This window comes from Capsicum annuum, chromosome 9 (assembly GCF_002878395.1).
Source record: "Capsicum annuum cultivar UCD-10X-F1 chromosome 9, UCD10Xv1.1, whole genome shotgun sequence".
NCBI lineage: Eukaryota > Viridiplantae > Streptophyta > Magnoliopsida > Solanales > Solanaceae > Capsicum > Capsicum annuum.
The window spans coordinates 34620762-34644069 of record NC_061119.1 but is presented as its reverse complement, the minus strand read 5'-3'; the positions used below and the strand labels follow the sequence as shown (position 1 = coordinate 34644069).

The following is a 23308-nucleotide window of genomic DNA, read 5'->3' as shown; positions in this document are numbered from 1 at the left end:
ATGCATCGTTTGACTGAGTTAATGAAGAATTCACATCAAGTTTGCACCCCCAGTACTTTTAAAATTTTAAATATAATAGAACAGAAACAACAGATGGAGTTCAAGTATCTTTATTATTTTTTCAAAGCATATATGCTGCGGTCGTTGATTTAGAAAATAATTCTGATAAGATGTTTTAATATTCACGCTAGTTATATGTATACGTATTTTTTTTTATTTTTTTTTTTTGAAATCTTGGGTGTATAGTTAGTACAAACAGCATGAAGACTTTGATCAATTATGGTGGAATGGTTTGGTATCTCTTCAACTTTAATCAAATATATCAGGTTTAATCCCATGTGAAAAGAAAAGAAAAAAAATACTGGGACAGCACTCATAGAAATGACTGCAATAATAGACAAAATTGATTTTAATCGAATTCCAATATAAATATTGGACATTTATAGAATTTATTTTAAAAGAAAACATAAAAACTTAGTTTAACTGGTTCATTCCTCTTAGTCAGGATCTTAACAGTTCAACCACAGATTAGCATTAAAACAAAACAAGGGGGGTCCGAAGAGAGAACATTTTAACCACAATAATAGGGACATTTATTTGTATGTAATCTTTCTTTTAAGCGCGCAAAATTAATGGTAAAAGTTGATATTAAGGGTGTGTTTGGTATGTAGGGCTATTTTTCAAAAAATAATTTTCGATTTTCATGTATTTGGCTAGTCAAAATTTTTGAAAAAGCATTTTTCCAAGGAAGTAAGTTCCGTAAAATAAAAAAAAAGACTTTCGTAATAGGAGTCAAGAAAACAAATTTCATAAATAGCACCCACATAATTGTCTCCCCCACCTCACCTCCACTTCTAACCCATCCACACCAACCCCTTACTCGTACCCTCCACCCCCTCACCTATAATATTTGCCAAAATTATAAATTATTTATAAAATAATATTTCTCCATATTTATCAAATACGAACAAATAAGAAACTTATTTTCCACAAATATTAATTCATTCATACCAGACACACCCTAACATTGTCTTGGTAATAATATCAGATTAAACTACGCATGTTTAAGAGAATAATCTTACTTTATCAACACTCTAAAATTATGGTCGACCAACAGCAAAGAGGAACTCGCATGGGGACCAAACCCAATAGAGAAAATGAAACTTGTTCTTTCTTTCAAACAATTTCAATTAATCTTCATTTATTCATAATTAAATACTACTACTTATTACCTAATCATGTCCCTATATATAGTCCCCTAAATATAGTAATAAAAATATACCACACAAAAATATGGCAACAAATTTGCTCTTTGCATTTGCCATCTTTTGGCTATTGCCTCAGTCTGCATTTTGCATTACTAGACATTATACATTTAATGTAAGTAAACTTCATTTTACTTGTGAGTTTCCTAATGTTATAAACTAAGTACATTTTTGTTGTTCCTATAGATTGTGCAACATAATGTAACGAGATTATGCACCACGAAGAGCATAGTAAGCGTGAATGGGCGTTTTCCAGGCCCTCGTCTTGTTGCAAGAGAAGGTGATCAAATGATCGTTAAGGTGGTTAACCAAGTTTCCAACAATATATCTATTCATTGGTAAGAACGTAGAGAACATGAAAATAAAGTATCGAAAAATTCAATGTATACTAAATGTATACCACACTGTTTTATGATACGCAGGCATGGAATTAGGCAACTTACAAGCGGATGGGCGGATGGGCCAGCATACGTTACACAATGTCCGATACAAACTAACCAAAGCTACACGTATAACTTCACGATCACCGGTCAGAGAGGAACTTTGTTCTGGCATGCTCATATTTCATGGCTGAGATCAACAGTTTATGGACCTATTATCATCCTGCCACGACGCAACGAGTCATATCCATTTAAGAAACCACACAAGCAAATTCCAATCATATTTGGTAAGTATTGTAAAACTAGAACCATTATGTTCCTTGTCAATAGTAAATTTTTTACATTATTTGACACAAAGTGCTAATGTTATGTTTCGTTGTTTTCAGGAGAATGGTGGAATGTAAACCCTGAGGCTGTCATTAACCAAGCTCTTCAGACAGGAGGTGGTCCAAATGTTTCAGATGCATATACAATCAATGGCCTCCCAGGGCCCTTGTATAATTGTTCTTCTAATAAAGGTATAAGCGCAATGAGTATGATGACAACCACTATGTTCCATACTGTAAAAGTTGTATTGACCATCTTATCCCAAAGCTTAAGTATGATGACAAATGTCATGAGTTTTTGAGTCTCACAGCCACCAGTTAACAAAAACAGTTTCCACGTGCTTTGTGTATGAAAAAGAAATCAGTCCTGCACGTGAAGAGGGCATGTTGAGATTATAATTAAGTAAATAAAAGTGTGCTCTCTATGATAACTTAAGCTTTTAAATGAGAAGTCACACGTTTCAACGCATACTATCATGGAACTATGGAAGGTCCTCCAGAATCCAAAGCAGAAAAAAGGCAACACACTTTTTGCCGTCATATATAAAGAATCATCATCATAGCCATGTGTTTTTAGGAGCGCATTATCACACTACTCACCTTACTTTCTCAGCACTAAAGAACAATGATAATAACATGGTTTACATTAACATTTAAGAATATAGCAATTGAGATTTAAAATCTTAAGACATATTAGGTAAGAACTAATCCAATATTATGTTAATTAGGATAGTACTAACATCGTTTTCAAATTAATGTACGATGTTTCCTATAATGTTTCTTCAGATACATTCAAGCTGAAGGTGAAGCCAGGAAAGACTTACATGCTACGTTTGATCAACGCTGCACTGAATGATGAAATGTTCTTCGCCATCGCCAATCACACCCTCACTGTAGTTGAAGCAGACGCTGTTTACACCAAACCATTTGACACAGATGTAGTGTTTATTACCCCTGGCCAAACAACAAACGTTCTTCTCAAAACAAAGCCGCATTACCCGAATGCCAACTTCCAAATGGCGGCTCAGCCATATTTCACCGGCCTAGGAACGTTTGACAACTCCACTGTTGCCGGAATCCTAGAATATGAAGCCCCCTTAAATAGTTCTCCTGCTAACCAAAATAAAATCAAGCTCTATAAACCAACCTTACCAAATATGACTTCAACAAGTTTTGTTGCCAATTTCACCAAGAAATTCCTTAGCTTAGCCAGCACTCAGTTCCCAGCAAACGTTCCACAAAGTGTTGACAAGCGTTTTCTATTTGCAGTAGGACTTGGTTCTAGCCCATGCCCCAAAAACATGACTTGTCAAGGACCTAATGGAACAAAATTTGCAGCATCGGTGAACAATATATCGTTTGCCCTTCCAACGACAGCACTTCTGCAAGCTCACTATTTTGGACAATCTAATGGGATTTACACCACAGATTTTCCGGCCAGCCCTCTAAACCCATTCAACTATACAGGAACACCACCAAACAACACTTTTGTAACCAATGCAACAAAACTTGTTGTCTTACCATTTAATTCGAGTGTTGAGGTTGTGCTGCAGGATACCAACATTCTTGGTGGTGAAAATCACCCCCTTCATCTCCATGGTTACAATTTCTTCGTTGTTGGTGAAGGATTTGGAAACTTCGATCCTAATAAAGACCCTGCCAACTTCAATCTCAAGGATCCTATAGAGAGAAACACGGCTGGTGTCCCTGTTGGTGGATGGCTTGCCTTTAGATTCTTCGCAGACAATCCAGGTAATAAGAACTTTATTGTTAACAAACACATGAAATAAGAACTTTCTTCTATGGAAATAGTAATCCTAAATTACAAGTAATCAAACAGGAGTATGGTTCATGCATTGCCATTTGGACGTGCACACAAGCTGGGGATTGAGAATGGCCTGGATAGTGTTAGATGGGCCGTTACCTAGTCAAAAACTGCCTCCTCCACCTTCAGATCTTCCAAAATGTTGAACAAGAACTGAAATTCAACGGCTCACTTTGCGATTTCTTGAGTGTTTTGATCTTTCTTTTTTTTGTTCCTTGAAAATTCTCCATCATTAAGTTATTGTGTTATTCTTTTCTGCTATATCGAAACAGTTTAGTTTAACAGGATTGTCAACAAATGTTCTTCACTTATTTGGCAAATTATTCTGCATCAAGACTTCACTGCTTCTCTTAAACAACAACAACAATAACATGGCTAGTGAAATCCTACAAGTGGCGTACCCCTATCTTTGTAGGGTAAAGACTAAAGAGGTTGTTTCCGATAGACCCTCGACTTAATCCACTTAGTTAAACATTCACTGCATTCCTTCATATCATCAAAATTTGTCGAGGAATGAAGATTCTAATCGGATGCAAAGAACTTTGGAAGTGTATCAACTTCACAGAAACAATTACTAGTGTAACAGAATAAAATTTATATTCTTATCGAATAATAGAATGACTGTACAAACTGAATGAGAAATCCACAAAATGTTGTTGAAACAAGAAACCACGCTTCTCTAACATCGAAAATTTGTAATTACAAATTGTTTAAATACTGTTTTTATGAAAAAGATTGCTGTGATGCTGTAAAATTATTTAATGTAATTGCTACTTCTTCAGTTAAACATACAGAAACTGAGAAAATAGATTCTTATACAAAATAAAAGTTACTTGTATAATGACTCGGGTATCGTAGAGGACTATGAATGACGACCCAAAATCACTCATCCTTTTTCTGCCTGCAGCATCCACGACAATTTGATTTTTAAAGCAAAGTTGAGTATAAATGATTTTCACCCTTTTGTAAATGTACTTCTAATAACATACCCCATTCTCATTTACTTTTAATGGAATAAATATTGATTATTTAGTATTCAAGAAAGGAAGGTGAATGGGTGATAATTAATTCTCGTTATCGATTTCAAATTTCTCAGAGTTTTGAATATACAAAATCCTCTACTCTCTCTCACACCATCAAATAAAAAGAACATACAGTAAGTGATGCAAAGATGAAATACGAAAGATATCCCACCAACTAACAAAATCAAAACGAGGAAACATCAACAATTGATGAGGAAAAAAAAAAAGAGTAAGTACAAAAATTGAACAAAATTAAATTGACATTTGGGGAGGTCCGTTGGTGGAGGAGGCAACTCTCGATTTGGAAGTTTTCCATCTAGAACAAGCCATGCCATCTTTAGTCCCCAACTTGTGTGTGAACTTCTAGGTGACAATGCATAAATTAACTAAAATCAGTTTTTTTTTTAAAAAAAAAAAAAAGTACCATCACAAAATGAGCCTTGTGAGAAGAAATATGTTAAGGTTACATCAATAACTTCTATAAACTATAACTAAAAGGATTGTACAGGACTTCAAAGAGTACTAAAAAGTTAGCATGACAGGAATTAGACCGGAAACACAAATATAAACCAGGTAAGCACGCTGCGATAAGAAAATCTTAATCAACATTAGAAAAATGACATCTAACTTAAAAAAAAATCTGCGTATTTCATCAGTAGAAAACTTTATCAAGTATACCTTCACAACCCATAAACACAGATGGATATGAGAAGAGCGGAAGACAACCACCTGTAGAATGAAATTGATTGAAACGAAATAAACTTTGGTAGTGCTAAGAACAACGACGACAAATATCCCTTCACAACCAAAACACACAGATGGATATGAGAAGAGTGGAAGACAACCACTTGTAGAATGAAATTGATCGAAACGAAATAAACTTTGGTAGCACGAAGAACAATCACCAAAAATCGATGCTACTGGAACTCGTACGGAAAAGGCAAAACCAACTCGACCAAGACCGCCACCAAAATCCCAAAATCCCCTTTTTTTTTGAACTACATGAAATTTCAAATTCTTTTCAAGTCCCCTCTACTGCAATGTGATTGTGTGATGTCTATCTATCACTGTCCTTGGTAACTACCTATGTGAAGAAGAAGAAGATTGTTATGTGTATCCTTTTTCTGCTTCTATCCTACGTTGAAGGCTTGATGTAACGCTAAAACTTATTACTACATAGCAGCAGAGTCCATACATCCGTCGTCGGAGTAGAACCGAATCTATTCAAACTTTACCGACCTTACGGAAGTAAACAACAATCAGAGAATAAAGAGCAATTGATATGGTTTTGTATATATGCTACCGTGCCAATAAGAATTGTTGGAGTTAAATTCACATGAATCAATTATGCAAAAAGTAGTAGTACTTCAGAACCTCGGAAGTGTAATAGATGGAACTCTAAACAGTAGACACATTCTTACTTTTGCCGAGGTTAAGAAGATTTTGTATGTGATTATACAATTGATAATTTATTTGACTGGATACAAGAGAAAGAGTTTTCCATTGTGATATCCTGCATGCTGAACCAGTTTGCTTCAAACAGTACATTGAAATTATAGAAACGAATTTCCCCTTAGACGCTGCCTCTATTCACCCACTGTAAGCCCGGCATAGACTTTCTTTTCATGATAAGACTGGGGGTGAAAAATGAATCCACGGCGAAGTGATATTCCAAGCTATAATACAGCTGTTGGAATCATTCATCTGTAAGACGACACTGCAGAAGGTTATAGGATGTTTAGTTATAACCAGAGCTTGCGCCAACTTATTTAGACATGTAGTTGTGAATAAAACCATTCTCACCTGAAATGCCAAGAAATTTCCCATATGATACATCTGTCTTAACAATATCATGTAATCATGTTTCTCGAAGTGAGTTTATCTCCAAGTAATGTAACTTTCCATCAATCCACTTGTAGCATAAATACCGAAAGTTTTTTTGGTACAACTGCAATTCAGATAAGCAATAAATGAGAAAAGGCAGTGAAAAAACAAGTACTGACAAGAACTGGACTTATGCATTCTCGACCCATCCCCGCACAAATCGATAAGGGAAAGAGAAACTATGTTGGTTGGATTCTTCAAAAATGCCACCACATGTGTGTCAGATCGGACACAACAAGCAGCATTGTTGGAGAGTTTTGGAGAGTCCAAGCAAACACAGAAGAGTAGTGTCCTTAGCTTGGTTTAGATTTTCACATCAGAGGTCAAAGATTGCTACTGGATTGTTCATGCCTTATAGGCTAAGACATTGCTCATTCATGCAAAAGTGTAACTGGTGGATTACAGGTTACTGCTCCAAATTATGTATAATAGACACCCTTGATGTACAATATAAACTAATAACACTTGAAAATACTGCCTCAATTGGTGGTACAATTCACTGTTATCAAGGTGAATGGTGGCCCAAGCAAAAATCACTCAACCAAGAATACAAAGAAAAATAAGGAGACGATAGAAGCAAGCAAGCATCAGAATTTGTTCTACTTCGGTATCAAGGCTACTGAATGACTGCAGCGGACAATATTTGTTACATAAATGTTCATATAGCATCTGCCGAAATTCCAAGTTGAACAGGACAAACCTTTGAATTTGTTTTCTTCTGTGATTATTCCAAATGTTTCTAAGGTCTCACGACTCATGATGCCACGTACACCAATTAAGCCTGCTATTTTGCACTGAACAACTGCAAGAAATAACTGCCACAATGCTTCAAAAACAAAGAGTTACATTATTTGTGTGCATGTATAAGTTGCGCGAACTCTTCACTTTCGGTACCGCACCCGTGTCGGATTCTCCAAAAATACACTAGTTTTGACAAATCCAACGCGCACCCATTGACTTTTTTGAAGAGTCCAAGCAACATAGCATGTACCACACAGTGGGAGAATTAAATAGTGAAAAGTTTCTCTATCAAAGTTCTATTATTAGATAAAGATAACCCGCTAGGTCACCAGCATGCCCTTAATGCTTAAGAATACAATATTACCGGTTTCAAAAAACATAACCCGCTTATCATAATTTAGCTCACCATAAAGAATGCTTAGATCTTTCTAAAACATTAATGACATAACAGAATCAGCGTTAATAATATCACTACTAAAAAGTCATGTTTTAACCATGTGATTTAGTGAGGGACGTCCCTCACTAATCAAGATTTAGTGAGGGCAGCCATCGCTACAAGGTGCCTTGTTAATTTGAGCCTTGCTAATTATTAGTGAGGGAGACCCTCACAAAGTAGAGAAGGACTCCGACACTCAACCATCGCTATTTTGGTCTCACAATTTTTTCAAAAAATATAATGTAGTGAGGGATGTCCTTGCTATATTAAAAATATATATAATATTAATTTATAATTTAGTGAGGGACGACCTTTGCTATATTAAAAATATATAGAATATTAATTTATTATTTAGTGAGGGATGACCCTTGGTAGATGAAAATTAATAAAAATTATAAATTTAAATATGTTGAGGATATCCCTCACTAAGTTAAATAAAAAATTAATTTAATGTTTGAACATTTTGAGGGATATAGCTACAAAAGTCCCTTGCCAATATGGTGTTATTATTAGTTTTTTTACTGCACTAAAATTCAATAATTAAATAGAAAATAAACATACAATCAATATTAACCAGCAAAATAATAAAAAAATACTTTTGAAATAATTCAAACAATAAAATTAAGCAACCAAACTTCATACATATTCATCCAACTTAAAACAATATCTAAACAAGTATCAAAAAGGTATGCAAACAATCACCAAAACAAATTCTTTCAAACACTTCAAACTAACATAATTCAAACCTAAAACAACAACACCTAATCCTCTTCATCCTCTCCACCATCATCATCAGAACTAGGGTGCAGAGAATAAAGAAGCTTGATTAAGGTATTTACTTGAGTTTTGAGTTCTTTGATGTTTGACCCAAGTGTAATCCTACGCCGCTCGTCCTCCATCCTTCTTTTTCGTTCCTCCTCGTACTTCCTAGCAAACTCCCAAACTTCCTGTCGTATCTCCTCAAGCTGCTCATTTGACATGGTGGAAGAACTCCCCATACTTACAATCCACCCTAAAGAAAAGACGGTGAAAGTTCTTCTCAGAAAAAAAGGCAGTATGCCCTTCCCTTATACACGCCCCCAACTACATCCAGCTAGCAGGAAAGAGTTTCTCCCTATGATGGCATGATTGGATTACCTTGATCATTTGTCGGTCGATTTCTTTTGAGTTTTGAACTCTTCAATAGCTTGTGAACTTATCGATTTTACATTAAAAGTAAAATTAGTATATAATAAATAATATAAAATAAATTCTAAGTAAGATTTGAACTTACGTAATTATCCTCTGTCTGTGTTTCAATCCAAACTTCTTTTTCATCTCTAATTTTTATATGGGTCTTCTTCAATACCTCTTCATGAGTGGCTGATCTAGTAAGAGATGCTTCCTGCAAATGAAATAAATATAGTGAACCACAAGTGCATAAATAATTTACTACCATCTAAATGCATAAATAATTACCAATTTCCACTTAGTTGTCCCTATGGACACCCAACCACAAGTGTGAAATAAGCCACCTTTCTTAGAATTTCAAGATGTCTTTGTCTGGGCGCTTTTCTTTTGAAACTTCAGAGAAGCCCAATATACAATAAGTTTATCCCAATAATCCGACCCAAGACATCCAGACCGTCCTTTACGTCGAGCTTTAGAAAGCATGCAAGACAATGAAGAAGATGCCTTTTTCTTAAAATTGCTTTGAATAACCCAATCCTCAGAAAGGCTCCATGTACAGCTTTTCTACAAATAAAATATATATGAGGATGATGATAAACTGGCTAATTGGCAATGTTAGTTGTGACAGCTGCATCTGACAATCTCTGCCAATTTTTGCAAATTGTTACAGTTGCATATGACAGTAGCTTAAATTATCAAATATTTGATCAACATATTGACCATCAACTATCTTAAGAAAAATACATTTTAAGCAACTAATTTAGATCAAAAGTCCTTATAACACATATTGGATGCATCAACAAGAGTTGTACATAAAGAAGTTTCGTGCCAAATGAAAATTAAAAGAAAAAATAATTCGAATTTCTTTGCTGGAAGAAGGATGTAAGAACACTCTCTAGTCGCTACCACACAACCTTTAAAATTGGTTCAAGAATCCACATGTGAACCTTAAAAAGAACTACCGTTACAGATCATAATCTGGGAAATAGAGGTCAATTACTTCAAATTAAGACAAAGAATTAACAAAAGAAATAAAGGGGCATGTGTGAACCTTCTAAAAGTATCTATAATCCTACCAGAATAATATTTGGAATAGACAAGTCTCTTACCTACTGGTGAAGCTACTACTGAATTGTTATAGTCTGGGTAGGCTTCTCAGATGTGGAAAATTGCAAATCCACACCAGTATTGGTTGTTTAAGCAAATGATACTATTATGAATAGACACGAAATGAAATCAGCATTGCGACTAATAACACTGCTAGATAACTTAAAAGGAGAAGCAACAACAGATAGAAAAGGCCAATAACATTCAAACTCGAAACAGTGAACTTGAAGAAATTGAAAGTAAGACTACTATTGTAGAAGTTATTATGAACAAGGACCACTGTCAACTGTTACTTTGGATGTTTTCTAACCATAGCACATTTCTAATGAAATACACAAATGGTAGCACATGAGACAATCATTAGAGAATAATGGAATAAGTTTCTTACAGAGCTAAAGCCAAGAATTACAACATCACACATCATTAATCTCCCTTGTTAGAAAAGATACTCTGCAAATACAATAATATTTTTTTACATTAATTTAAGTTGTTGAATCTCCTTTTCAGAAAATCTATTATGTCTCAGGATCTTAGTACTATACACTACTTTTATTATTATTATTATTATTATTATTATTATTATTATTATTATTATTATCTAGAACTAGAGTAAGAGACATTCTAACACCTTACGCCCTTGTATGTGGGGCCTCTAATATATTGTAATCGTAAAATGAAAGAACAAATGCAAAAACTATATACACCTCAACTTCAAGTAATTTGAGGTTGGCTACATCAATTCTCACTCGACTAACTATTCAGATCATGTTTACGAAACACAATCACTAATTCATGTATATTGCTGCAAGACTTTATGGCGTATCTGGGCCTTAGATGATAAAAAATATAGTACCTTTTCAGTAATAATTGCAAAAGCCAGTTCAAGTAAGCTATATGTCCTGTTAGGTACTCTAAATAGTGTCGCTCCCTTTGGTGATAAAATAGACTTGAAATAAGTCCATCCAAATCAAAAAAAAGAAGCATACCTGCCACTTCCCGATCTGATTTTCTCTGCTCCATATACTCATTTTAAAGTTAAAAATCTAAAAGTAATTAGTAATATCCTAAAAATGATACTGAAACTAAAACATGTTTTGTGTTGATATAGGACCTGGAGGATTACTAAATTAGTGTTATATAACTGTACACAGTGGAAGGTTTCAACATCAGACCTACAGCTACCCAGCACCACAAAGATAGAATTTACACCCTCCTTGCACTCAAGCTAACCCATCTGGCTAAATGCTGAACTTAAGTCCTCCAGATAGTTTAGTTTTTGCTAATTAATCATCCTGAAATAACCTTAGGAGAACCACACCCTAAAAGCTAGCTATTGAGGTAGGATAGTCCTAGGTTAATATAAGCCCCATATCAGTTTCCTATTTAATCGATATAGGACTCATGTCCCATTACTTGCAATAATATTGTGACACATCTAAACCAAGATAAAGTCATCCTTTTTCTAACATTCTACACCGCATTTGGGAAGACCAAACTTCATAGAGCAAGTCTTATAAGTTAACTGAATACATATGGAAGGAAGATCCACCTGTCGGTTAAGTCTTTCATTCTCAAGAGTTTTGAGGACAATAGGATGCTTGAGATTACAAAACTCAATGTTGGGCAACATCATAGTAAGTTAACTGTGTTGCTTGTGTTCTAGAAATGGTAGCTCCTTCCATCTTCCAACCTACTAAAACTTCTATGAAAAATTATGATAAATCTCAAAACTCTGAAATGAATAAGTGGAATAGCAAGTCATACACCCATGGTTATTTGTAGCTTTTCCAAGTAAAACGGTTGAATGGCAAATGAATTCATCCATATGGTAGATGTTGGAAGTCTGACTCATTTTTTCATTTAAAAATGATCCTCTTACTCGGTAAATCTTATTAAAGGGAGTAAAAAACAACTATGTTTAACTAAGAAAACTGATAAATCCAACTAGTATATAAGAATACAAAGATGACACTCCTAAATCTACCTAGAAACAATCTAACAGAAAATAAACATCTACTTTAAACTAAAATACTCAAAAGACCACTATACTCTATACTAAAAAAAATCTGTAATAGGGAACTTAAAAGCCATTCAAGAAATTTTAACTAACAAAATTAAAAGAACCAATAAGGGAAGAAGTGCCCAAGACAAAAATAGGTTATGCAAATTGATAAATACCATAGTTGTTGAGCCTGTTTGTTTGTACAATAGAGAGATTATGCCTAGCAGAATTTATTTCTGCAGCCCAAAAGTCATTCATTTTTTTCAAATTTATTTCTTTTCTTAAATTTATCAAAGTAAAGTACAAGTCAACTTCTTCTAATTGAAGAAAAGAATAAAGGCGTTTCAAATTTTGTTGAATAAGATACCTAAATCAAACAAACAAAATACTAGCAGTATTTAGACAAAGATGGTTTCCAAGATTTAACAACTTGAGCTTGCAAATGCGCATCAGTTATTTTTTATCTATTGATTGATAACAACATTTCACATCAGATAAATAGACCAAAAAAAGGACCACTTGATATCAATTATTGAGGGATCAAACAATTGATATCATTGCTATTGTTTTTTCTTCAAATCTATTATTGAGGGATCAAACAATTGATATCATTGCTATTGTTTTTTCTTCAAATCTATTATTGAGGGATCAAGCAATTGATATCATTGCTATTGTTTTTTCTTCAAATCTATTACTCCATATGGTTTTTTATTAAATACTCAATTTTTACATTTTTAATTTAGAGAGAAACTTCCCTCACTACAATGAAAAAAATCACAAAATAATTATATGTATCTTATTGCGGACTCCTTGGATAACATAAATTTCATTTTCATTTTCATTTTATTAATACATTATTTACAGCTAAAGAAACAAATAAAAATTATGTTCAAATTTTCTTTGAAATATGAATTTTTTGTTATTATTTAGCGAGGGAAATCTCTTGCTATAACAAATTTAATATTAGCTTTTTATTATCATCATATTTTAGTGAGGGATGTCCCTCTTCGCCTTTTAAAAAAAATAAAAATTAATATATTAGAAATTATATTTAAATTTTCTTTGAAATATGAATTTCTTTTTTATTATATAGCGAGGGAAATCCCTTGCTATAACAAATTTAATATTAACTTTTTATTATCATCATATTTAATGAGGGATGTCCCTCTTTACCTTTATTTAAAAAAAAGAAAATTAAAATATTTAATTTGTATGAGGGACAATGTCGTAAAGCCCCTCACAATCACAACATACAGTTTGTCCCTCGCTAACCTTGGTAGCTAATAGCCAAGTTTTTAGTAGTGATAGCATTTCCTTGTAACAGTTTTGAAGGATCTACCCGAAAGACTTAAAGTGTTTTATACTTCACCTAGAATTAGTGCACCATGCAAGTTTGCATTAAGAAGACACTGTGATAACTGATTTTTCCTGCTAGACCAATTTTGCAGGTGAGAGGGACATACAAGTCAATTGTTTATTAGAGCCATAAGAGAAAAGGCCTTTCTTTTTAAAAAAAAGAAAAGAAAAAAACTAAAGCAAAAAAATGCGAGGAAACAAAACGCCAACCCAATATTCTTCAGGAGTTTTGTAACAGTCTTTCCACTTATCATGTATTGGCTTGAAGATGTCATAGCTACAGAACAAACCATAAAGGAGTTTTCAGAACAAGAGATGATCTGGCAACACCAGAAAGTGAGTACATAACTTTTCAGCTCAAGTACTCCACATTAAATTAAAAAGGAAAAATGAACAGAAAATGGGGGGATAAAGGACACCAACTGATACCAAACGGTATCTACAACATCAAAATAGTCCTCAAACCACGCACAATCACAAGCCTTTACCCGCAACAAGAAGTCAACAACACGATACGAAAAGCAAACATAAACTTAAAAAGAGTAAAAGATAGCTTACTTGGCACAAAGAGAACCCATTAGTGTATCAAACTCTAAAAACTCTACAAAATAAGTTAACAAGCACCAAGTTTTTACAGGAACACAAGAGGAACGCGGTTCACTCAAGCACTCTCGTTTCTAGTCGTTTAACAACACAAGTGGAACCTTTCATTTGTGAAGCTCAAATGTTTAGTGGTCTACTCTCTTCTTGAGAGGAAATATGATGTTCAAATGTTACAAGTGTTTTCAAGAAATGACTAACGAACAAGTCTAAAGAAACACCTTAAATAGTCTATTACAAAAAGGATGGCAAAAGGATCCCTTTACCCTTAATGAAGGGGTGGAGGGTGGGGAGTGTTTGGAGCAGCCTTGGGGTGTATTTTGAGCACCTAAGGTCAGCTCCCACATGTCAAGATGTACACTCCCTTGGGAGAGTTCGTAACAAGCTCAACCGCGTCCATTTTCATAAACACGCCTTGATGTCTTTGTAGTTCCTGAGATTGGCTTCTAGTAAATGGTCTCGAGCCCGTGACACCCGTATCATCCTCTACATCTTGAGAGGAGTTTGACCTCAAAATCATAGGATCTTCATCTTCAATGGTATCAATCCATAAGAGATCACACACGTTGAGCGTGTTATGCACTTGGTATTCCGGTGGCAAGTCGATCTTGTAAGCATTATCATTGATTCTTTCAAGAATTTGGAATGGACCGTCACCTCTTGGAAGAAGCTTGCCCTTTCTTTGGTTGGGAAACCAGTCTTTCCATAGGTGTACCCATACCCAATCTCTCAGCTTAAGCACAAGACGTCTTCTCTCTTTGTTGACTCGTTTGGCCACCTCTTGCTTCTTCTTCTCGAGCTGCAACCTCACTTTATCATGAAATCTTTTCATGGCTTTGACCCTCTTGTTTCCATCTAAGCTAACAACAACATCACTTGGCAAAGGATTTAGATCCAAGGGGTTAGGGGATTGAAGCCATAGACACATTCAAAGAGCGTAATGCCCGTACTTGAATGGATTTACCCGATTGTAAGAAAATTCAATGAGAGGTAGGTGATCTTCCCAAGACTTCAACTTACCTTTAACCGTGGAACGTAGCATGGAACCCAAGGTTTGATTCACTACTTCCGTTTGGCTATCGGTTTGTGGGTGGCAAGACGTAGAAAACAACAATTTGGTTCCGAGCCTACCCCAAATTGACTTCCAAGAGTGACTAAGGAACTTGGAGTCCCTATCACTTACAATGGTCCTTGGGATGCCGTGTAACTTTAAAACATTTTCAATAAACAAAAAACCTACACTATCCGCATCTTCACTATTTTTGCAAGGAATAAAATATGTTATTTTGGAGAAACGATCAACGACAACAAAGATGCTATCCTGACCCCTTTGAGTTCGTGGCACCCACAACACGAAATACATAGAAATATCAAACCACAAGCATGACAGAGTGGGAAGCAGGGTGTATAACCCATGAGGAAGGATCCTAGACTTAGTACTCTTACAATCCATGTATTGGCTGCAAATTTTGACAACATCTTTGCGCATCCTTGGATAATAGAATCGCTTCTCCAATATTCTGAGGGTCTTATCAATTCCAAAGTAACCCATGAGACCGTCGTCGTGTGCCTCCCTCACAAATAACTCTATCCAAGATCTAGAAGGTGGACACAATCGTCTTCCCCAAAATAAGAACCCATCGAACACGGCATAAGGACTAGAATTTGAGGGCTTTCTTTCCCTACCCGCGGATTCACTTTCCTTAAAGATAGGAGCGAAGTAAGGGTCCTCGGGATAGATAGACTTAAGGCTCTCAAACCCTATTATCTTGGATGACGAAGTGGACACAAGAATATGATTTTTAGATAATGCATCAGCTACCACATTATCCTTTTCCTTTTTGTATTGAATCACATAGGAAAAGGTTTCAAGAAATCCAATCCATTTGGCATGCTGTTTGTTAAGTTTATCTTGTGCCTGAAGGTGCTTCAAGGATTCATGATCCATTCAAATTATGAATTCTTTGGGCCAGAGATAGTGTTGCCAATTGCCTAGCGCTCTAACCAAGGCATACAACTCCAAATCATACGTAGAGTAGTTTAGAGTTGCTCTTTTGAGATTTTCACTAAAATAAACAATGGGCTTTAAATCTTTCATCAAAACAACCCCTATGCCTACTTTACTAGCATCGCATTCAATTTCGAACATCTTATCAAATTTGGGCAATTGCAACAACGATGGTGAAATGAGCATATCTTTCAAGGTCTTAAAGGCCTTAGATTGCTCTTCACCCCACTGGAAAGGTTGGTCCTTTCGGATGATTTTGGTCAATAGGGTGGCAATGGTACTAAATCCTTTGACGAACCTCCTCTAAAACTTGCCAACCTGTGGAAGCTCTGAACTTCACCCACGGTTTTTGGGGTTGGCCAATCTTTAATGACAGTTATCTTGGATTCATCTACCTCCACTCCCCCCGAGCTTACAACAAATCCTAAAAACACAACTTTATCAATACCATAGGAGCATTTTTCAATATTAGCATACAACTTTTATTTCCTAAGAACATAAAACACACTCCTTAGATGCAAGACATGTTCATTAAGGGACTTACTATAAACTAAAACATCATCAAACTACACCACCACAAACTCGCCCATAAATGGATTAATCACATGATTGATTAGCCGCATAAAGGTACTAAGAGCGTTGGTAAGATCGAATGAAATAACCATCCACTCATATAGACCAAACTTGGTCTTGAATGCGGTCTTCCATTCATTACCCGATTGCATACAAATTTGGTGATATCCGCTCCTAAGATCAATCTTAGAAAACACACAAAAGTCATTTAGTTCATCAAGAATATCATCTAGCCTAGGAATAGGATGACGATACTTTATCGTAATTTTATTTATGGCTCTGTAGGCCACGCATATTTGCCACGTCCCATCCTTCTTCGGCACAAGTAACACCGAGAATGCGTATGGACTTATGCTTTTCTTAATGTATCCTTTGTTGAGGATGTCCTCAACTTGCCTTTGGATTTTCTTTGTATCCGTGGGGTTGCTCCTATAAGCTGGCTTGTTTGGTAATTATGACCCCGAAACAAAGTTGATTTGGTGCTCAATTCCTCAAAGTGGAGGAAGTCCTTGTAGCAAATCACTTGGAAATACATTATTAAATTCCTACAAAACATTAGAAATAGAAGACGGGATAGGGGAATTAGATGGGTTAACATTCAAAACATGAGCCAAAAGTAGCATAGGAGTAGTATCATCATACTCTTTGAAGATGTCGCCCTTCCAAGCCAATATTACCATCGAATACCTACCCCTCATGCTGAAACTCTCTATTTACCCTTACCCTTCCTACTCTCGGGTTTCTCCCCCTACCCATGGTTTTTTTCTCATTTTTCCCTTTCCTTGCAAACTCTTCATTTGTCAATGTACCTCACACACCTATGATGGTGATAGTGGTCAGAGGTTGTACTTTCGACCCTTGAACTCAAAGGAATAGTTATTGGTTTAGACATTATGCTTGGTCGACCTATCATATTGCCATGGCCGACCCAACAAAAGATTACAAGCTTACATAGAAATGATGTCGTAAAGTACCTCATCTTCATAATTCCTAACCTTGAACTAAATCACCACTTGATGAATCACCTCCAACTCTCCACAATCATTCAACCATTAGAGTCTATACGGACTCGCATGTGGAGTAGTCGACAACTTCAAGTGATCCACTATCGAGGCACTAGCTATATTAGTACAACTTCCGCTATCAATAATCAAGGAGCACACACTCCCCTTAAAAAGGAACTTGGTGTGAAAGAGGTTTTGCGTTAGCTAGGATCATCTAACGCTTTGCTAATCATAACTCTCCGTACCAAATAGTTAGGTACTTTAGGTTCAACTTCTTGAACCTCCTCTTCATCATCATCACTAGGCCTCTCGACCTCCCCCCTCTCCATCTTGAGAGACTTTTTCATTTTCAACCATTTCAAACCCTAATTCTTTTTCCAAGGAATACAATTTCCCTTCTCTCAATATCACATTTCTCCAATCAGGATACTCACTAGACTTGTGTCCCCATCTATGGCATTTGAAGCATTGGAATCCCTTGACATTGGAAGAGACATTCAGCTTGCCCTCAAATCGTGAAGGTAGTGGATGAGCACTCTTAATCATGGGTGGTGTGGTCTTAGATGGTTGTTACTTGAATTTGTTCCACCCCGAAGACGATAGAGCCATTTCTTTCCCTTTGGTCTAACTCGACGACTCTTGGTAGGCTTTGGTTTTGTATGCCGACCTTTTCTAGTTCTTTCGTTCAATCTCTAAATCCACTTGAAAGATCCCTTCAATAGTTTCAAACTTGTGAAAGTGTTATGGGAATAGAGATTTTCTTATTTAGGTCGACCTTGAATCAGATGATGTCATTTCTCAGTTGCTCTCTTCTATGATCAAGTTTCAAGATGAGTTGTTCAAACTCGTAATAGTAGGCTGGCACACTTTTGTTTCCTTGCTTTAAGTTGTACAATTTTGCAAGTAGCTCATGTTGATAGCTTTTGGGAAGGTACCTTTGCCTCATAAGATACCTTAACCGAAACAAAGGATGGGTTTTTCCCTCAATCAATACATTGACAAAATGTTTGACATACTCCCACCATGTGGTAAGATATCCATCAAAATAATCAATGGGGTAGCAACTCTTCTTCTCCTCCGTGAGATCATTCACATGAAAGACTCTCTCGCATGTGGATTCCCATGTGAGAAACTCTTCAGGATCATTTCTTGCCTTAAAGATCAGAATCCCATTTTGATGGTGTTGAGGCCAACATTCCTTTACTTAACACCTTGGCCGTCCTTTCCATTAAAACCTTATCTCTCCCTCGGTTATACCCTTATACCTCTTATTCCATCTTCCATCAAATAAGGATCATCATATATTTCATACCCCTCCTTCGATTTTTCCTCACAAATCCCCCTTCTTGTATTGGTGGATTTTGGACATTTGGAATTTGGTATGGCGGATTGGTATTTAGTGGTAGAGATCTTTGGATTGGAGGATTTTGGTTTAGAGGATTTGGATTTAAGGGTGGTATTTTAGTTCCAAGTCCTTCATGTGGGACTTGGTGATGTGGGGAATGGCTAGGTCCATCAAGGCCTCGGCCTTGTGAGTAATAGTTGACTTGAGGTATGGCATTTGGTGGGTACATTATTTGGTGCATGGCTTCGGGGGTAATAGTTGGGATGTGTTTTGAGGAGTTGAGGGTTGAGAAATCCATTGGCTTTCTACCCTTTCCACCTGACCACTAATAGAGGCCACTTCCATGCCCAGTTTCTCAACCGTAGAATTCACTCTAGCCATGTCCCGAGACAAGGACTTAACACTAGCTACAAAGGAATTCATAACATTATGATCCACGGTTTGTGCATTGAAAGTTTTGGGTTCCATTTGTGGTGGTTCCATTTGCAAATGTACCTATAAAAAAACAAATGTTAGTTCAAAAAACTTTCACACTCGGCTCCCTCACTTGGCTCTTCAAGTGTTGTAAGAAGGCTATCAATCCTTGAGTGCTTAGGAATAAGTCTACTCTTGAGTTAGAATGGATTTTGGTTTTGAAGACTCAAGGAAGTTTTGTATGCACTTGAACCGAGAACAACTACGAATTGTAAATGAGCATATCACCACAAAGAACGTTGACACGAAGACGTACTCGAAAACTAGTTCAGAACTTAGTAGGTTGTTACTTAGTTTCCAACTAGTGTAGGGGTCAATAGAAATAAAAATAGAGAGATAAGAAAAGAAACTTGGAAGGTCCTATGACTTGAGTTTTGTTGTTGATGTGACTCACAATTTTTATTTTGGCCGTTTGGTGTTGTTTTTTTTTTTTTTTAAGTTTGATGTTGTCCAACTTGAATGACTTAATCTTGTTTGCTTGGTGGGGCTTTTTTGATTTTTAGAGTGAAAAGGCAAGACTTGGAACTCTATTTCCAAAGGTCAAGGTGTCAATCAACTTTTCACCAACTTTCACCAAAATGGAAAAACACCTTTTTGGCCTTGGTTTGTCCCTTTCCCTTTTTGGTTCCTCTTGAAAAAGGTTTGACACCCTTTTTGGTAAGTAAGCTTTTGGGAGGTGCTTTGTCTATTTTCCTCTTTGGTGTTGTCTTGAAACTAATTCCAAGACAAACACAAGACTTTCACCCCTCTCTTCCTTTTCAAATCAAACACACCTTTTGTTAAACATTCACCTCAAGAACATTATGAACAACAACAACATCCAAGCTGTCCAACCCTTCAACAACACTAAACAAAACTCAAATCTTGGACCTTAGACTCAAGTGTGCTAGGGAAACAACAATCTAACACACGAAACTACTAAGACAAGCAAAAATAACATCTAAATCTAAACACTTCTCGGCCAAACACAAGTCACCAGATAACACCCTCTTTTTTATTTTCAACTAGAAGAGCCCAAGATTGGTGGTGTAAGAACACGACCATCTTTTGTTCTGATCCCAAATGATACTAAATGGTATCTAAAACACCAAAACGGTCCGCAAACAACCCACAATCACAAGCCTTTACTCGCAACAACAAGTCAACAACACGATACGAGAAACAAACATAAACTTAAAAAGAGTAAAAGATAGCTAACTTGACACAAAGAGAACCCATTAGGCAGCAACTAAAGAGTGTATCAAACTCTAAAACCTCTGCAAAACAAGTTAACAAGAACCAAGTTCTTACGGGAACACAAGAGGAACTCGGTTCACTCAAACACTCTCATTTCTAGCCGTTTCACAACACAAGTGGAACCTTTCACTTATGAAGCTCAAATGTTTGGTGGTCTAATCTCTTCTTGAGAGGAAATATGATGTTCAAATGTTACAAGTGTTTTCAAGAAATGACTAACTAAGGAACAAGTATAAAGAAACACCTTAAATAATCTATTACAAAAAGGATGACAAAAGGACCACTTTGCCCTTAATGAAGGGGTGGAGGGTGTGGAGTGTTTGGGGCAGCTTTGGGGTGTATTTTCAGCATCTAAGGTTAGCCCCCAGAGTCAATATGTACACTCCCTTGGTCGAGTTCGCAACAATCTCAACCACGTCCATTTTTATAAGCACGCTTTGAGGTCTTTGTAGTTCCCATGCTTGGCTTCTAGTAAATGGTCTCGAGCCCGTAACACCCGTATTAGCCAACCAATAAAAGAACCAAATCGAAGCAGGGAGCTTCATAAGTCAAATAAGAACAAGGAATAAGGTCAAGAGAAGATCACATGCACATAAAAGTTAAAGGGGATAATATCCATGAGGTATCATTAACTGTAAGTATCTAGGAATATTTGGCTCTATGTGACTCCACAATAAGCAATCCACACAAAAAGATAAGCTTTCACTGCCAACAAAGTGAAGCATCTAACAAGTAGCGGCGCAGTGCTCTAGAATTCTAAATGAACAATATAGCTAAAAAGGCAAATAATTGACAGCTGAATTTGATCATTTTTGGCAAAATTTATGCAGCAGCACCACACGGTGCAAGATATCCATTTTTGGGCTTGGAATTTCTAGCTAACTAAGATCTACCGTTAACAAAATAAGGGACTAATAATAGAAGCCTATTCGTCTTTTATCCTCTCAAGAATAACTATGCAGATAATTACCACACTAGATCAAATGATATGAAGGCCATTAGTACTACGGCTTGTTAATACTCACAGAACCTTCTGGTCGCTGGCCATTAGTAAAATATGTTTAATGATAAAAAATAATAAAAATCACCACAGCAGATAAAGAACAACAGATATCACATGCCACATGAAATTCAATGTAATATTCAATCTTTTTATATTGGATAACCATGGTGTCCAGCCTGGCTTACCCGCACATTGACTTGCCACCTCTTACCAGTAATAGGTACCAAGTAACTCTATCCACCAAGGTTCGAACAGATAGAAAAAAATCACCTAGTATTTGTCTCTGTTGGGAACTGAACCTGGGACCTCGTGGTGCTCAATGCAAATTCATTGAACCACTCGGTCACACCCTTGAGTGTGTAACAGTTGATCTCTTAATCAAGACCATCACAAGGAAAGATCACCTAACTGAGAATAATTCACACCAATTTCTTTTATGATTGAGAAAAGATTGAGTGAATTATTCTTTAATTAGATGATTTTTTATGTGATGTTTCTTAATAAAGAGATTGAATACTACACTAAATCTAGTCAAACAGAAAAAAAAAGAACCGGCAGTGGACTATAGCTAGTTTAAAAATTACTCATAATTCTTCACTGATAAGGGCAGGAAATTCTAAAAAGGCAATCTAAAACTCTTTCACTAAAAAAGTAGATGCAACTCACTTATGGAACTCTTGAGGAAAATCAAATGTTCCAAACTTCTTATGTTGCTTTATAGACATATGTCTTTTAGATCTCTGACTGTCTATGTAAAGCCTGACTACAAGCTCCTGTAGTAATGCTGAAAACATTATCAAGATGAATCCAGTTATCTACTTTCACACTTTTTGACCCCTGCATATATTTCTGGGCTGAATCACCATGTTGGAGAAGACCCTGCAAAATATCATTAACAGTCTTGTTTTTACCAGAACTCTGCGACAAACAAAAGGGATGAGTAATGAAGAAGCTACTAACTAATGGTGCACATAATTGAAGCATTATATTGATTAATTATATTCTTACCTCAGTGGTCATTTTCAGAAGATTATTGTCTACTGAATGGGATATCTAAAGGTATGCTAGATTATTCAGTTCAACATCTATGTTGCAAGATAAAAGTAAGCATCCCAGATTAGTCTCATGTATACATTTCTATGGATAAAAATGCAAGAGGAGGAAAGGTTGTACTTTGAGCAGAAGTATGGATAGAAAAAAATAAATAGCCTACAAATAAAACAGGTTGGGATGAGATAAATCAAGAGGGGTTCGTTTTATTATTTTTAGGAATGAAATCAAGAGGGATCACATTAAAATGTCTGACTTACATTCCTGGAAAATGCCAACTTTACACTACTTTTGGATGCGAAATGTGTTATATTCGTTTGTACTTTGGATACACAAAATCAGTATATGCAGAACAATAACTTCAACAAGAGTTCAAGCATAAAAAAGAACACAATGAAGTATATCAAATACCCTCAACATAAGATCAAAATGGCCTTTTCAAGAGGTGTATTTTATTCTTTCAGAAATTAAGATGAAACAGAAAATACTCAATCGTCCAAA

General features: G+C 35.9%; 1 protein-coding gene and 1 pseudogene across 1 annotated transcript; one reads left to right on the top strand and one right to left on the bottom strand.

Annotated features, from left to right (window-relative positions):
* The first annotated feature begins 1282 nt into the window (after nt 1-1282).
* On the top strand, nt 1283-4078 carry LOC107842819 (laccase-17). Its single transcript, XM_016686848.2, has 6 exons — nt 1283-1380; nt 1452-1603; nt 1688-1932; nt 2032-2163; nt 2758-3723; nt 3812-4078. Exons 1-6 carry the CDS (start codon nt 1294-1296, stop codon nt 3940-3942), a joined length of 1713 nt encoding a protein of 570 aa, XP_016542334.2. The 5' UTR covers nt 1283-1293; the 3' UTR covers nt 3943-4078.
* A 2590-nt stretch (nt 4079-6668) lies between these two features.
* LOC124887051 lies at nt 6669-23076 on the bottom strand (annotated as a pseudogene).
* Nucleotides 23077-23308: the final 232 nt, after the last annotated feature.